The 17804-nt window shown below is 34.7% G+C and overlaps 2 protein-coding genes across 4 annotated transcripts in view; one reads left to right on the top strand and one right to left on the bottom strand.

Annotated features, from left to right (window-relative positions):
- Window positions 1-296: 296 nt before the first annotated feature.
- slc38a11 (solute carrier family 38 member 11) lies at window positions 297-5840 on the bottom strand. Of its 3 annotated transcripts, none has more exons than XM_023336546.1 (12): window positions 5584-5840; window positions 5387-5501; window positions 3501-3575; window positions 3256-3390; window positions 3028-3093; window positions 2794-2900; window positions 2638-2717; window positions 2453-2523; window positions 1874-2035; window positions 1658-1770; window positions 1337-1468; window positions 297-1233 (listed from the first exon to the last, which is right to left on the bottom strand). In XM_023336546.1, the coding sequence occupies exons 1-12, from the start codon at window positions 5593-5595 to the stop codon at window positions 994-996; spliced, it is 1308 nt and encodes a 435-aa protein (XP_023192314.1). In that variant the 5' UTR covers window positions 5596-5840; the 3' UTR covers window positions 297-993. The 3 variants fall into 3 exon arrangements, with proteins under 3 accessions (XP_023192314.1, XP_023192315.1, XP_023192316.1); XM_023336547.1 differs by having other exon boundaries at window positions 1874-1903; XM_023336548.1 differs by lacking the exon at window positions 5584-5840 and having other exon boundaries at window positions 5368-5448.
- Window positions 5841-7037: 1197 nt separating this feature from the next.
- LOC102216851 (sodium channel protein type 2 subunit alpha-like) overlaps window positions 7038-17804 on the top strand; it is a 38106-nt gene continuing 27339 nt past the window's right edge. Inside the window, exons 1-8 of the mRNA XM_023337192.1 lie at window positions 7038-7245; window positions 11620-11933; window positions 12963-13081; window positions 14154-14243; window positions 14343-14471; window positions 14809-14900; window positions 16915-17109; window positions 17654-17717. Coding sequence (XP_023192960.1) covers window positions 11673-11933; window positions 12963-13081; window positions 14154-14243; window positions 14343-14471; window positions 14809-14900; window positions 16915-17109; window positions 17654-17717 — 950 coding nt within the window. The 5' untranslated portion in view covers window positions 7038-7245; window positions 11620-11672. The remainder of the gene's footprint in view (window positions 7246-11619; window positions 11934-12962; window positions 13082-14153; window positions 14244-14342; window positions 14472-14808; window positions 14901-16914; window positions 17110-17653; window positions 17718-17804) is intronic.

Below are 17804 nucleotides of genomic sequence, written 5' to 3'. Positions count from 1 at the left end.
GTGACTCATAATTTACTTACATTGGTTGAATGTTTTTTATTAGAATTTATGGGTACAATAAGCATGTTTTGTGCTGAATAACACATCCTTTTGAAAATGGGTTGGAACTGGTTTGAAAAACAACCTGAATGGTGAAAATTGTTAAACAAGTTAAATGACTATGTTTTTTTCAAATCTTGAATAACTCCACTTTTAAAATTCTTACTTTGTGTAATTGGTTCTCTAGTTCAAATTGTATAGAACTTCAACAAAAAGAAAAAAATAACACAAAATAAACAGAAGACAATATCTGAATGAAGAGACGTTTTATTGAAGCTTTTTGGACCTCACCTCTCCATAATGCACACTTAAATACACCATTGCCCATATGGTTGGAATATAACACTTTATTACTTCTTCTAAAAAGATGACTTTGACAATAGAATTTGTCCTTGAGGGATACAATGCATTCAAATTTAGATAAATATATTATGTGTTCTCAAAATCAAGCGGAGAACAGATCACAGTGAAATTGAAACAGCAATATAAAGGCAATGAGTCCATCTAAAGGTGCAGCATCATATTATTTTGGTATAATCACATTCAGGGAATTTTTAGCCTTTAGTAATTTGTCAAAATAGATACTTCTACATACAATAGTTATTTCAACACTGTTGTTAATAAGGAGAACTCTTTGTTGAATCCATAATGTTATATCAAAACATGCTATTAGTCAAAATATGAAGATAGAAAGTTAGAATCCTCTTTATTCAGCACCTCAGAATTATAGACAGTTAATTAAAACACAACTATCTCATTATACATGAGACACTACTACAGCTATAAACTAAATTATAAGAAAAATAAAGGATGCAGTATCCAAACAGCTCATTTTGGCATACTCTCCTGAGGTAAGAATAAGGATACTTGATCCACATAAAGATATTGTTGTCCTTTGTTTATATGTGTGTCAGTGTATCTCTAGGGAAAATACATATGTGGGACAGGTTTCTGTCATTCAGGGGGTACAGTGCCAGAGACGTTGGCGTCGGCACAGTAGAACATCTCAACACCATGTGAGCAATCTTGAGGGAAGACACCAATCAGTATCAGGCCAGTGATCATAACAAACAAGCCAATTATTATCAGCATGATGGGAATCAGCTTTTCACCATGGAACCAGTGGCCTGGGCAGAGCTTGAGGTAGCACGCAGACGGGATGATAAAGATCAGAGGTGTGGCACTCAGAGCTCCCTTGATGGCAGAAGAAAAAGCAATAAGTTCATTCTGAGAATTTGCATATAGCTAAATGATGTTAGGTAAGCAGGTGGAGCCTGTTTGAACATGTACAACTTACATTTAGCTCTAAAACTACTCCCAGGCAGTCATAAGCCAGGGATAATGCTGTGCAGACAGCAACTATGAGTAGAGTTATCGAGACATGTTCAGCTTTGGAAAGAGGACGGCTGCATATGACATTGGAAAGCACCTGAGGAAACAGACAATAGGAAGAAAACCTAATCTTTTGCAAACATTGAGGAAATGATTACATTGAACACTAATCAATCAATTCTGGCTGAGCAGCTGGGCAGAACTTGGTCTTCAGAACACTGTGTTAACCCATTTATGTAAACTTCAGCAGCTACATTTTTAGGTTGGCCTTTCCAATATGACTTACCTCTCGGGTAACAAAACACTCGAGTGGAAATGTGGTAATTATGCTGAGGCCGAAGCAGAACCGACCGAATGTTGCCAGGTTATCATTTCTGCAGTAGTTCTCAAAAATGTCTCCTGAATATAACCCAAATGAAAAAATTAATCATTATTGAAGATGAAAAGATAAATGAATTTAACACAGTAAGGGGCTGTATTGCTATACAGTTTAGACTCATACCTTGTGTGTAGCCAGTGAATGTTGTGTAGCCTGCAACAGCAAATGCAGCACTGATTATCAGTGCAGAGCCCACAGAGATGTGGGTGACCCGAGACCAGTTGGATAAAGTGGGATGCTCTAGCGAGTTGTATATCAGAAAGCTGTTGTGGTGACAAATAAAGGCTAAAGAAACGTAAACAGGCATGTTAATGAAAAATTAATTCGTTAAAGATTTACATCAATAAACTGAGGTGCTTGCCTAATTTTAAACTAAGTCTATGACATTTAGTAAAAAGTACGTGTAGTAATTTATTTCTATGTATATGTTCCTATATTACTGAAATGTCGGGATGTCTTTAGTGATTAGACAACAATAAGAGAGAAAGCAAACTGAAATGAAAAGTGTTTGCTATTGTGGCCTGATGTAGAATTTTAAGTGAACGATGGAGTAACTAAAAGCAGGCATTATTTATGAGAGATGTGTTTAAATAAAATCTGATTTTACTGATCTGTTTGACTGTTTCACTGGATAAGAGTATTGTCTGGAATGACTTGGAAACACCAATTCTCTGTCATCAGTATCTGCATCATTAAACTCACCAAAAGACATCACGCCAACAGCCTGAATGGAATTCCACTTTGCAAATGCCCATGCATTCTCTGTAGGAACACTAGAAAGGGACACTAACATTAATGTCAAGTAAAACAAAGATACAGACATTTCTTTACAGAAGTGATTGTTCACTAAATGTTTTGTCAGTTTTTCAAGATAGACTTATTCCTACATCTGCGGCCCAAGAGTAGCTGCTCGGATCATGACGATGATGAGGATGGTGAGTGTTAGCACCATTGACAGGAAGGATACCTGGTAACACACAAGATTTCAGCAGCAAGATAATCTAAGCAGTACACAGGACATTGTTATTTAGGTATAACCGTACCTTCCCAAGTCTCTCGATGTTTCGATAAAGTGAGAGCGGCAGGGTGAACAGAAAAGTAGACAACAAGATCACAAAGTGGCGCTCTGCAAGAATGTGGTCTGGACCAACTACAAACATTGGATAAAAGATTAATGAAATTTCTGTACATGATTTAGATTATTATTTTGTTCGTCATGAATAAAATAAAGTCCATAAACGTATTTTATCCATCTATGTCAAAAGGTAGTTACCAACCTCCTGGGATTCTCTGAAATACTTTGGTCAGTGTGTCACCAGTTGTGATGTTATAGCTGATCATGGCTGAAGAAGACAGAAGATAATTCAGTGCTTTATTGTTAAGATTGTCTGTTGTAATGTTTCTACTATGCAATGATCACAACAGAAGATAAAAAGAAAGATAAACAAGACACAGGGCAGCATAAATAAATAATCATTTCTCCTTGTGGTGTTTTAAAAACATACCTATGAAAGGATACAGAAACTGTAGAGCAGATAAAATCAAAAATCCAGGAAAACCAAATGTGTTTTGTACCAGCGACTGATAACTGTTTGATCCTGAGAGATTTCCTCCTTTAATTAGTAGAACAATTGAGTAGTCTGTCATAAAACAAAACAAGCAAAAACAATTAATTAAATTTCCATTTTTCAAAGTTATCCTTGTTTTCCACCCTTTTATGATACGATCCATTTTCAGTGTTATCGCTCACCTGTTATGAATCCAACCAACATCAAAAGGAGCAGGCCGAATGGAAGCCCAGCCTGGTTCAATGCGTATGGCAAACCTAGTTTTGGGAAAGCACAGTTCCAGTTCAAAATGAAATATGAAACTTTTTCAAAGCTGGAAAAAAATTGTTTAAATCTATAAAATATATTCAAATCATCAGTTGAAGCTTTATGAACAAAACTAGACTTGTTAATTGTTGATTATACAACAAAAACACTATTACACCTTGGATTGTTTCTTTGTTTTGTTTTGTTATATATATATATATATATATATATATATATATATATATATATATATATATATATATATATATATATATATATATATATATATATATATATATATATATATATATATATATATATATATTTATTGGAGTTACAAGCTGTAATTTGAAATTTGCCAACTAAAAAAAAATCTGAAAACGTTTTTAAGCATTTGTTTTGGGTCCTGTTCACTGTGATACCTCTGAATAAAAAAGTTAGTTCAAACAAATGCCTGAAGTAACCTGATTAGAAAACAGAGTGTACCTGTGTTTTAATATAACCTCAGTAAGCCTGTTGTCACAGGTGATTAAGGGGACACTAGCCTTGCCATTGCCTTCTTACCTAATTGTGCTCGATTCTCAGTTTTGCAGGGTTTTCTCTTTTGAGCTTAATTTCTCTGAATGAATTTCATCCTGGACAGTCAGCGAACAGAAGTAGTGAACGATGATGTTGATTTTCTGTGCGTTTTTATTTTTTGTTTGATTTTGAATTTATTGAGCATAACGTAATAAAAGAATAAACAAAGTTATATACAAAGAAAATAAATTGGAATTTTGAAGAATTCTACACTGTAGCTATTGTGGCAGCAAAAGTAAATGAAGCCATTCAGTTCATGTTAGCTCGAAAGAATAAGAAAGAATGTGTTCTCGCCAGATCTGACCAAAGGTGAATCCTTTTGCGAACATTCAATTGTCCTGTAAGACAGTAGTAGCCTGAACACATCATCCCATTGGTGAAACATTGATGGAAAGTTCACTGAACCCAAATACAGGCCTCTGTTAGCGTAGTCTATTCAAAATCCAGACCTAAATCTAATTTGCAAACTATGTCAATAATTCACAATAAGTGCTCCTGTACACACTCCATTCAATCTAATTGAGCTGGAACTATGTTGCAAAGGACAACAGGCAAAATACCTTAAGCTGATAGAGATCCCAAAAGTCTGTTGCTATGGCAGCAGCAGGCTGTTCTCCAAAGTATAGAATCCAGAAATGTTATATGCACCCCACATTTTCAGATATTTACTTGTAAAATTAAATGTAATTCCTTTTCCTTCTGCATCTCAATCTATATTGGGTTGGTCTTTCACATGAATTCAGGATAAAATGTATTATTGAAGTTTGTGGCTTGTATTTTAAAGATTATGAAAACTTTTGCACTTAAAGAGTGTAACTATGTTCTTTTTGTTGGCTAAACAAAAGGATCATCTGGCGCTAGAAGCCTACAAAAAACAGTATTTTTGTCACGTTATTCAAGTTCAAGAAATGATGACCAAGTATTCCTGGGGGCTTTAATTTCATTAGCCAAAAAGGTGCTACAATCCAAAATTGTTGGAAAAGTTGTCAGATTAGAGCTCACAACTGTATTTGCAAAGTCTTTGTTTTTGTTTTTTTCATGATCTAATGAATGAATAAATAAAACAGAGGGGGCTCAGCAGGCGCTAGTCATATGATATTGCTGCAGGGATTGGATTAAAGCATCGGTTATTGTGGAAAAATAAGCAACGGCAGTTTTGCCATCTCAGAAATCACAATTTTAGATGAGAAGTCTATAGTCTGTTAGTTATGAACATGACCATACCATTAGGCCGTATATTCACCTATTATTCCAGATCCTATAATGGAGTTGATGAAATTAAAAGAAGCAGAGATCATTGAACATCTCCATTCAGGTTTGTGCATATGTATTAATGCTGTCCCTTCTTCGTTGCTTTGCTAGAAGAAAGAATAACACCAGTAGAAATAAAAGAATTTCAAAACACTGTTTATAATATTTAGAAATCCTCTCTCGTCCTACCTGCTGAGCCATTCTGGAGCACCGTGCGGATCCTTTGTCCCTTGACTCTCCTCGGGCGGATTTCTCACATTATCAATGTTTGAGAAACGTTCCGTCACTTTCAGGCTTTATTTCCACTTCTGAAACAATCCACAGGAACAGCAGCGCCCTCGCTCGGCCGCGCCCGCATCTTGACTAAAACATCTCACTGGATTATTGCGAGAATTCTTAGATGTTGAATCAAAATTAGTATGTTATACTCATTTTGGGAAATAAGTTCAAGATTGAATCCCAGAGTAGCCTATGAACTTGGAACTTGCAAATTGGGTTAATGCATTTGATAGAGGTTTATTCCCCTTGAGCTTACTATAACAATGTGTCCATTGTTCAAGAAAAAACGGGAATGTCTTGGTCATTATTTGCGCACGAAACCAAGTGTAAAGAGGTGGTGCTGGCTTTTTATTATTATTATTATTATTATTATTATTATTATTATTATTATTATTATTATTATTATTATTATTATTATTATTATTGTTATTATTATTATTATTGTTGTTGTTGTTGTTGTTGCTGTTGTTATTTCTTGTATTTCTAATAAAAAAGATGAAACTGCGTTGATGAAGTGCAATTATCCCATAATTAAATCATATTTGTTTGAAATGTCTCAAGAAAATACAATAAATATGTTTAAAACACACAGTAAACTATTTATTGAATATAAAATGGACACATTAGTGTGTCTTTTCATTTATATTAATATAATGTAAATAATAATACCTTTTAAGCTATGGTTTTATCTGTAACAATTTTTTTTCTTGATTTGGCTGCGTCAGCAACTTCATATGCAAGTGCACACCACCAACACTAATAATAAATATCTAATACTTCTACTACGAAGGAAAAGAAGAATGCGGGTAATAGTAAATATACACAAATGACCGATTTGCATGAAATTCGACTGATTCTAACCACCACAAGCAGTTCTGCGTCATTCTATTCGGGGGGAATCAACTCTCGCACTCAAAGCAGCTTTTTCCATGTAGAGTAACATTTGTCCACCAGGGTGCAGCATTGGAACAGTTCCAATTCACAATCACGCTATCCTAATCCCAAACTTTAAAACCTACAGATTTGGTTCCTCCTTGCTGAGTATGAAACAAAGATCTGCTAAAGAAACAAGGTAATATGTGACACTAGTTCTGCAGCTTGGTTTGCTGCTTTATCTCACTAAAGCGAGTTTAACAGAGATTTAAATAGACTCTTTGATAAACGAACTCCAATGACACCAGAATCTCGTTTTCAACCCAAACAAACAGGAGATTACTTGGAAAGTAAAATGTATAGCAGTGGTCTCAGCTTTTAAGTGCCAGTGACAAGCATCGTGTTTCCGACAGGAACGCCTGGTGAGCTCAACGCAGCACTGTTTAAAGAGCCATTCTGAAAACTGCCCTCACTTGGTCCCTGGAACAGGAAGCGCAGCAGCAGAAGCGCTTCAGTCGCTGGGAGTGGTGGACTCAATTCTTGACTCACTGGCTTTTGCTGATGAAGGCACTGAAAGGAGCAAATCTGTACCGGGACAAGTTTCAGACACTTTGAAGGATTTTAAACTTTGATTCCCTTCTCTCCCCCAAAATAACACATTCTGTCAGCTGTTCACCTGTGGAGGATGGAAAAGTGACGGTGAGTAGAAATCAGTATGCTGAGTTTTAGCTGTGAAGTCAATTCGAAAGTTGAGTAATAATTTATTTAACTTGTTTATATAAGTTAATTTACATAAGTGTTTCTATCTATCTATCTATCTATCTATCTATCTATCTATCTATCTATCTATCTATCTATCTATCTATCTATCTATCTATCTATCTATCTATCTATCTATCTATCTATCTATCTATCTATCTATCTATCTATCTATCTATCTATCTATCTATCTAACTATGTTTCTAATATGTAGTAATTTGTTCAGATGTTTTTCTATCTCATCTATGGTGCTTGTACATTTATATGCTGCTTTTTAATCTTCTTTATTACTGTTATTAATATTGTATTGATGTATTCTCTGTTTGCCATAACACCTAATATTACTCCATAGTACAAGAGTGTTGAAAAAAAGATGTGATTGATGTTTTGACAAAGGTTTAAAGCCCAAACTGCTAAATTCTCCCCTCACTACATTATGGAATGTAATGGGGCATGGCAGCAATTACTAGCCCACACTCCATCTTAGATGACTTCCTGCTTGCCTGACTGTCAACAGTATTATTAGATTGCTGTCAATTAGAGATTAGACTGTCCTGTTTCTACACTGTGCAGAATGGGCAAACAGTGTATCTTAGCAGCTTGTTCATAAAAATATAAAATGATTTCGGAGAAGCATTTGGTTGACCACCCATCAGCAGCTCTTACGCCAACGCCCTGACTGAAAGAGATGGCTTCTGGAGTTGTCTGGGGCCAACAAGCCAGAGCTACTTAAGGGCTTTGAGACTGTTGCTCTCTTGAGACACCACAAATATTGGCTGGTTATCACTTTACATGCAAATATGTTGAAGTTGAAATCACCTTATTCAGTTTTGTAATGAGTCACAGTTATTCTACCAGTTAATTATTCTGATTTTGACAGGATTAAGCGATGTGGTGAAATATCCGTCCTTCTCCCACAAGTCACAGTAAACAATTAGAATGTAACATTCATGCGAGCTTATAGTCTTTAGAGTTTGCTTTAAGAAATAATAACTCTGATAAATCTGAGTTGTTGAGCCAGCTTTCCATCTCTGTTCCCTCTTCGCTTGATCACAATGTCAGCTTTGGCATCTAAGTCAGTAAAAACTTTACCTGTTGTGGATATCTTGGGCAAGAGGAGCCTAATATCTGGCCTAATATTTTAATGTACACCTAAAATCTTGAACAAAGTATATATCGTGCATCTCTAGAAAATGCTTTCGCATCATTATGGGTCTATCCTACAAGTACATACTGCTCCACTGTGCACAGATCTGCAACTTTCATGTCTTCCAAAATATGCTGCACTGTATACTCCACTGTAGGCTGCTGTCCCACACTTTTTAAAAAGCACAGATCTAATTTGTCTACAACCAGTTATAAACTATCTTTTACACACTGAAGCCACAAGAAGCACCCTGAGGTAAAAAAAAAAAGACAATAACCTAAGTTTACAATGATTGATCTGCATTAAATATTTAAGCTAATTTTCTGCCTCCATTTGACCTCCTGACTTGAGGTCAGTGTCCATCATCACTAAAGCACATCAGGATGCTGTTAAATTTATGACGCATAACAAATATCACAGTGATTTAGTCTCCGTTCTGTTCCAACAATGAGTAGGTGAGAACAGATGTGTTTTTGTCAGGTTTGTGAGCACAAGGTCATGATGCAGACAGGTTGGAGATAAAGTGAAGTGGACCTATTTGAGGCTTCAAAGTGCCAGTTTATATCTCAAGCAGCGGATAATGAGTTGTAACAGACAGACAGAATGATGCATGCCTTCTTTGATGTTGAATGCCGTATATTGACTTCATAGGAATGACTGTTGAAATTAGGAAAGTGCGTGTTGTTGCTTCTGCATTTTAATTTATTTTTCCTGGTAATTATATAGAAAAATACCCAAATGTCTCATCTCTCATGGCTTTATTTAGTGTCTTAGCAAATTGATAATGAAACTTTTAAATATATTTTACCAATAATGCTCAGTTCACACAGTTTCACATTATTCCTCTTGAAGGGGTGGATTTAAGGGCATAATTTCAGGTCTTGACAAACAAAACACTTCAAAAGTATGAAACATAAATAAGTCATATTCAGCCTTTTCATTGTTCTCAAATCAGACAAATAATTTTCAAACACTTTTTTCACACATAATCACCTATGGAAGCACACCCAAACAGATGATAATGTCGCCTCTGTTATCATACTCCGAAAACCTGTTGCTGTTTAAAATGTAAAGGTAACTTTATTTCTATAGCACATTTTCAGCAACAAGGAAATACAAAGTGCTTTACAGGAATTAAAAGGAAATACAAACAAAATAGCAAACCAAAGGAAAGACCAAAAGAAGAAAAAGCTAATAATGTTGATCCAAAGTAAATAAAGTAGATACTCCTATTCAGGGTTGGTAGATAAGTATAAGTAAGTATCCTCAGGTCTAATTCTTTTTCTGTTTGGAAGAATAGAAGTCTAAAAAGTATTTGCTAACGCGATATATGGGAAGTAGATCGTTTTCTTTTTTTTTTTTGGCTTTTCAGCAAAAATATTGCTTGTTCAGATTTTCATCATGTTTCACTTGCAAAGATCTGAAAGTAGAAATATATTTTTTTACTTCACCAGTACATCCCAATTCATGTTGTAAAAAATCAAATCTAAGATATGTAGAATTGTAGAAGTTTAATATGTGACCTACAATTATTTCATATTGGTGAGGAAGATGGTGTTGCCCATGTTTTAAAATGCTAATTATTGAAAATCAAATTTGAATCCATTCTAAAGTTATTATGTCTAAAGATTTTACAAAAATTAGATGTAAGAGAATGTAACTTGCTTATACATAGCAAAATATATGTATATAGTATAGCGTAAAGATATGAGTATAAGCATGGAGTGAAAGACTACTTTTGAAGATACAATTACCAAATATCACAAACAACTCTGTACTTGAGATTGTGACCAACCTGTGTAGTTCTCTTACTTTTTCCTGAAGATGAAAACACTTACGTTTCCAATGTCTCATTTAGGAGGAGTTGCCCATGGCAACTATTACATTTTACACACTTGATGGTGGGTTTTGTACTGTTCAGTGCTAGAAATGTTAATGCTAGAAAACTGATACCTTTACATATCATGAATCCCACAAACACAAAACATTTTGTGTTTGACATCTGACTAATTTCAGCAGCTCCACAATTGGTGAAGGTCTTAAACTGATATATATTTAATAGGTAATATCCGCCCTGTAGTTTTGTAATAAAGAAGGAAGTTATCTACAATGTTTACACATTCTACCGTTAATTGAACATGTGCTGATGTTCAAACACTGGTTTGTGAAGACGTGCTGTACTAACTGATAATAGTTGATTAATTCATACATGTGGAACAGATGCTTGGTCATGATGATGCTGTAGATCAGACAAAAACTCTCTGGGTCTAGGATCTGCAGTAAAAGATGTGATGCATTCATATTTAATACTGCATAACTCTTCCTAACACATCCTACCAGTCATGCCTATTTGTAGGATGGATCTTTTCCCCTCTTTGCTCTTTGTCAGACGCAGACCTAAAAAAAAAAAAGAGTCTCATTCCATTTTGAGTGATGGTGGTGGGGTACAGGAGTTTCACCTGGAATTGATCATTGTCATGTCAAATTTTAATTTCACTTCCAGATGAGAAGATAATTAGATCTAATTTTATCACAGCTGGAAGAAATTTCTGTGCATTGCAGCAATTTTCAGCCTCATTATAGCTTTTCTGACATGTTAGGTGGATAAATACAGCTGTTCTGTGAAGGCCTGAAAGATTTGTTAGAGAATAAAAGTGACCAAACAGGACAGGTCAAATGACAGAGTATCCCATTTAGTATTGTTTGATCTATCATCCAAAAATTGAACAAGTATGCAACACATGACCATGTACCTGAATTGACGCTGTGAAAATCTTTATCAGATTTGCAAGTTTCAGTTGATGAAAAGATGAACAAAGCTAAATACCACCAACTGTGGAAAAAAGCTTATTAAATGTTGCACTTGAAAGACGAGAACCCTAAACTTTTTCCCAGAAGCACAATGGAGTTGTTGGATTAAAAAGTACAAATGCATGCCACAGTGGTGCCTGCTCATGGTTTTACTTTCAAAACCATGTGCTACGTGTCAGTCACAAAAAAACTCCTAAACAATGTATATCCAATATATTTTTAGAACATAAATAATTTATAAGTTTGTGATTATGGCAATATGACAAATTTAAAATATATGAATGCTTTTGTGTAAAATAAAGATAAAAAGGTGACATATCTGTAACAAATCTGTGATTCTGTATTTTACTCATCAGACTTTTCCCATATCAGAGGCCAGCTGTTCTTCTTGAAGGTGCAGGATGAAAAGATGGCAGAACTCCTTGTACCAGCAGGTCCTGACAGCTTTCGTCCCCTCACCCGCGAGTCGCTCAAAGTCATTGAGAAACGAATCGCTGAGAAAAAAGCCAATAAGTCCAACGATGAAGAGAACAAATGCCAGTATGAGGATGAGCTCAAACCAAGCCGTGATCTGGAGGCAGGCAAGCCTCTCCCATTTTTGTATGACATTCCTGCAGGCCTGATGTCAAAAGCGCTGGAAGACCTGGATCCCTACTACTCAAGACAGAAAGTAGGTTTGGTTAGCTTTGACTTAAGAAGATCTAGAGTAAAAAAATATAAACTTTTCTTTAAGCTTTGTTTTCAAAGAATCCTCTGCATTTTATCTTTAAATGAATAAATGTCTTTCTTGATATTGACTTTGAACAATATATATTTAGGCCTGGCTTTTTACTGCAAAACAGTAGAAAGCAACAAAGAAAGTAGAGGTACCAACAATAATGTGATATGCTTCAGGAGAAAAATACACATTTAGATTGTTAGGATGTTCCTAGAGGGGCATAGATGGTCAAGTAAAAGCACAATTTTAACATATTTTTAACATATTTCAAGTAAAAGTAAAAAGTTGCCATGACGAATTTACTCAAGTAAGAGAAAAAAAAAGATATTTTGTAAAAATGACTCTTAGGTACTGAGTAACCAATCAGATTATCTGTTATATTATTTAAAAACATTGTCTTCATACTGACAAAAATATTAAGTTAGGTGCAAATTCTGACATTTTAAAGACACAAATTTAAGTAACAGTTATAAAATACCGATAGCCAATTCTGGCAAAATAAACACTTTTCAAAATATTTGCTTGTTAAATAGTAAAGCCATATTTACAGTATGAAATATGTATGAATTAGAATGTGGTGAAGTATTTGAAGTGACAGCAAAAAAAAAGAAGATATTTATTGAGTCTTTATTTGACCTCCAAATGGCACAAGTGGCTCAACAGAAAGCATTAGGATAAGAAGCTTGTGTAGAAACAAGCAGTCTCACTTTAACATAAATTGCATAACATATCTGTGTTTAATGTAATTTTGATTAAAACAAGCTTGTCCTTCACACGTGGAATATCCAGAAAGTTTTGTGATGATAATTCTTAATGATATTGCGCAAGAAAAGATTAAAAGTACACTCCTGTAAAACTCTTCCTAACGGTATTTTTCCCCAAAAAATAATTACTCAATTAAATTTCAAAAAGGTAGTAGGGGTTTTCAAGTCTGTTATTTCATAATATATGATTTTCCTTTCTCTCTTTTTTGTTTTACAGACTTTTATAGTAGTAAACAACAAGAAGCTCATTTACCGATTCAACGCTGCACCTGCCTTGTACCTCCTGTCTCCCTTCAATCCCATTAGAAAGCTGTCATTCAAAATTCTGGTGCATTCATATCCTTTCAGTAACGTGTGAAACATGCTGTGAGTAATAAAACCCATAACCTAATTTCCAAAGAGCGCCGGATAAGGGATGATATGTTTACTTTGCAATAAAAATGAGCCAAAAAGCATTTTTTTCTGGTTTTGCTGTATGTAGAAATGTTTTATTCTCTTAATTTTTGTTTTGAAGATGTTTCTGAAGCCCTAACACACTTCAGAGATTACATCAACTGTAACTAAGCAGCAGCAAAGAATAGCATATTTTTTCATCAGATAATAAAATGTTTCTAGCAATAATAGAAGGGACAAATATACTCTCAGCACAACAAGCTGAATGTGTTTATTCTTCTGTACACAGAAAAATAAACAGAAGCTTATTCTTCTGTTTGAGAATAAGCTGATTAGCACTGCAGCACAGTGAATTGATACAGGAATTTAGAAAAGTAACAACCATTTATATAGGTACCTGTTTAGGTAGTTCACTTGATAGTTTTTAATATTAGCAATTTGAAGTATGTTTCTTTAAAATTGGCTGTTAATAGCTATCATAAATGAAACTCTTACCCATTCTGAATCTTAAGATAAATCCTAAAGTGTTATATTCAGAAGACCCCTTGACTCAAAGCCTGTGAATTGGTGTCAAAGTATCTTATGATCTTATTGTAGATTTTAGAAATTCAGAAAAGATGTGAAAATAATTGTTCTTTAATAGTAATCTCTTTTTTGTATTGGCTGCCTAACTCAATGTTTGCACACATTGCCTAAAATCCACATCTGATTGGTTAATTAAGTCTCTGTAATGATTTCTCAAAACTTCAGAAAAAGTACAGAACACATTCATAAAAGTTATCCTTTAATCAGCTATAATACCGTCAATGTTTATTTCATATTCATAAATCACTGGTATAGTGCAAGACAAGAATAAAATATCAGTGTGTCTATAATGCTTTCTTGGGGCCTCTATTAAGCTTTCAAAGCAAAATGTTCAAAGTTACAACTTTGCTTGAGAAATCGAGTAAATGTAACATTAAGAAAACATGCTACTACTAAAACAGCTACGAGCTTTCTTAACATCTGCCTGTAAGTTGTTCAACATGCTGATCATGTGTACTATCCTCATCAACTGTGGATTCATGACCCTCAGCAATCAACCAGATTGGACAAAGCCAGTAGAGTGAGTTTTCGATTCATTCATCTAATCATTCATATATGGTTGGTTGTGGATGTTTCCAGTTGAAACGATGTGCCAATGAAAGCATCCTCTTTCCAACAGGTACACATTTACTGCAATCTACTCCTTTGAATTCATTGTTAAGGTTTTAGCAAGAGGGTTCTGCATAGGGAAGTTCACCTTCTTAAGAGATCCTTGGAACTGGCTGGACTTCTGTGTCATTGTTCTGGCGTAAGTAAAAAACTTCAGGAAATTCAAGTAACCTAAAATTACAGTTGTATTTGTTTTACCAAGATCTTTGTTTCAAAAGATAATTGTTTGTCTTTTCAATAAAACTCAGATTTTTGCTATCAATATTTTTTTAGTGCTTGATCCATTCTAGCTCAGTTAGAATCTATGTAGAAGTAAATAAGATGGGACTTATAATTGTCTAACAGGTAACATATTACAGAAAGATTTTACTGTATACTAGTTTCTCACCTTGTTACTGTTTGTTCCCCTAATGCTAATGTGGTTTTTTTTTTGATCAAACAATTACTAACTTCCACTAAAAAATACTTTTTTTCAGGTATGTAACTGAGTTTGCCGACATTGGAAATCTTTCAGTTCTTCGTACATTCAGGGTGCTCAGAACATTAAAAGCGATTTCAGTAATACCAGGTAAGCAGCAGGAGAAAGTGCGTGGTGGTCATTCTCCCTTTTTTTCCTGCCCTTTTTAAAAACTTATCCAAGTTTTTTTCTTTCCTGTCACACCTATCCTTTTTGATCATTGAATTACTTTTAACCCATTTAATCCCACCAGTAACAATTGTTGCCAGACATTTTTTCTAACTTCCAGAAGCTCTAAAAGAATTGTTTTGACTTTTGGCAGCTAATTGAAGTTTTAAAATAAAATAATAGTGTATCTACTCCAAGCAATATCAATTTCATGCATCTAGTGTGAAAGGTCACATGACCACACCTCTTTACGTCCTGGAGGTAAATGTCTGTCACAAACCTGTACAAGAGGAAGTCAGTAAAATACTTTAAGAAGCAAATCTAAAAATATTTTGAACATATGTTCTTTCACATGTCTTCTACTGATATATAAAGACAATTGTATCCCTTCATTCATCTTTTGATCATAAGAAGAGTGAATGTAAGCATGGCAACAATTGTTGCCGCTAGCATAATACATAGACAGCACTATGCTATGTGCCCATAGCTTTGTGTTTATTCTATATGCCTTACTGTTCCCACACAGCTTAAAACTATCAGATATTTTAGATCTTCTAAACCTGAAGGAACTTCAAAAAAATGTTTTCTACATCACTGTCATTCCCACAGTTGAACCCCTCCCTACCCTAAGCCCCCAAAAGGCAATCCTTTACACAAAGTGTGGCCTGTGCACTGTATGATGACTACAAGATGACTCCACGCCTGGAACGAGTTTAGGGCAGGGCCAAGGTGTACTGCTTGGTCTAGGGGAACAGGGAGAATTTCCTCCTGGTTGCACATTTGTTCATACTAACATTTTCACCTGATTTTGCCTCATAGATGAAATGACCAAATGAGGTCAAAGGTCACTCTGCACATAGAAACAATGACATCTGCAGGATGTGGCATTGAATCTCTATGTGTCTAAAATCCTTCCGAACACTCTTGTAGCCATTCTTTGTTATAGTAGGTTATGCATGTCATATTTTTCTTATTTTTTTATACGTATAAATGAGCCACATTTGTGTCATGTAGACCAGTGGTTCTCAAATGGGGGTACGTGTACCCCTGGGGGTACGTGGAGGTACTGCAGGGGGTACGTGAAGCTTTTCAAAATATCTTTAAAAAATCAGTAGGCTCCTCATAATAAGCCTTGGGAAAAATTATTTTGTAAAAAGTTCGATAAAATATAAATGTGTGTTCATGCACTGAATTTTATATTCAGTATTTAGTTTCAATATCCTTTAAAATAAAACGGTTTGACTGGTTTTATACCTTCCTGGTGGTCACCGTCTTCTGTTTTTATTTTTTGTTTAACCATGCAATGTTTGCAATATGGATGTATTTGTCAGGTTCACTGATATAAGTTGTTTGGCTTTAATAAATCAGACAGTGATTTTACAGCACTGTACCTCTTTTTAATTCCAAAAATGTTTTGCCCGTGTCAGGGGGTACTTGACTAAAAATATATTTTTAAGGGGGTACATCACTGAAAAAAGTTTGAGAACCACTGATGTAGACTATGCAGTTTCCCACCGGCAACAATTGTTGCCGAGTATAAAACCTACATTTTCGCTAACATAACCAACATAAAATGTAATAATTCATAAATATTATGTGTTGGGGAGGTCCAAGGATTGAAATGTATGCACTTATTTTGCAAGAAAAATTTGGAATTAAAGATAACCAGAGTGAATACAAAATGTTTGTTAAATGTCTGAGAAACGTTTTGGTCAGCAGTAGTTTTTGCCTTGGAACTTGATAGTTTTGCTCTGTATATTTCTTGAATTATGAACACAGACACATTGGGTAATATAATATTTTTCTGATGCAGTTACTTTAAGCAATACATTTGCATTAATGTTAAAATCAACTAAAAGCAGACAATATCAGATTGTGTAAGTAGACACAATATACTGAAAATATACTATAGGTAATATTGAGAATTCCAATATAATTTTCCTGCTTTGTTTTGCAGGTCTAAAGACAATTGTCGGTGCATTATTCCAGTCAGTGAAGAAGCTTGCTGATGTTATGATCCTGACCGTTTTCTGCTTGAGTGTCTTCGCACTTGTAGGATTACAGCTGTTTATGGGAAACCTGAGGAATAAGTGCATAATAGAACCAGAAGATAAAAATTTAACAACCAATGACACCTACATAAATAACAAAAGTGAGTTTTCTATTTTCTATTTCTGTTGTTCTTTAAAAACAAAAACATTTTCACAAAGACCTTCTGAAAAGTTCTTGAATAGAGGACAAATACAAAAGCTGTTATCTCTCTCTCTCTCTCTATATATATATATATATACAATAAGATGCTAATATATATATTAGCCCACCCTTCAAATATCACCACTAGCTGCCACTGTATATATTGCATACATTTCCACATTATGAAGTAAAAGTATACTTTCATATGTGAATCAGATGTAATGTGAAATAAAGGTGTTTGTATAATAAGTGTGGCCTTACCACCTTTTATTAGAGCAATACTCTGCATTATTCTACCCCCTGGTAAATACAGGGGGTTGTACTTATTTAATTTGTGGTGACAACCTAGTGTGAAAAATTACTCAACGTGTGAATGAAAATGATTTTATGTAAAGCGTTTTTGAATGTCCTGATAAAGAGCAATTTAAATCTGATATTATATCATTTCATTTCATATTCTCAACCAACCCTAATCTTTAACTTTTCACTAATTTTCCTTTCAGATAATCAATATTTCCCCCCAGGGAAACGAGATGCATTGCTTTGTGGAAACAGCAGCTCTGCTGGGTAAGTCAGACTCCAGCTAACAGAATACTGGCTTTTTCATAGAAAAATTCTACCCTGGTGTGATACTGCGCCAAAACTATTACTGTT

Source organism: Xiphophorus maculatus, chromosome 7 (genome assembly GCF_002775205.1).
Source record: "Xiphophorus maculatus strain JP 163 A chromosome 7, X_maculatus-5.0-male, whole genome shotgun sequence".
Classification (NCBI taxonomy): Eukaryota; Metazoa; Chordata; class Actinopteri; order Cyprinodontiformes; family Poeciliidae; genus Xiphophorus; species Xiphophorus maculatus.
Note: the sequence above shows the minus strand (reverse complement) of the source record. Positions and strands in the feature narration are given on the sequence as shown.

What these genes read in the sequence shown, in the direction of transcription:
- slc38a11 (XM_023336546.1), bottom strand. An exon ending in GTTTCTGTATCCTTTCATAG is followed by an intron (nt 3,094 to 3,255) that starts GTATGTTTTTAA and finishes TGTCTTCTTCAG; the next exon opens with CCATGATCAGCTATAACATC. An exon ending in GCTACTCTTGGGCCGCAGAT is followed by an intron (nt 2,524 to 2,637) that starts GTAGGAATAAGT and finishes GTCCCTTTCTAG; the next exon opens with TGTTCCTACAGAGAATGCAT.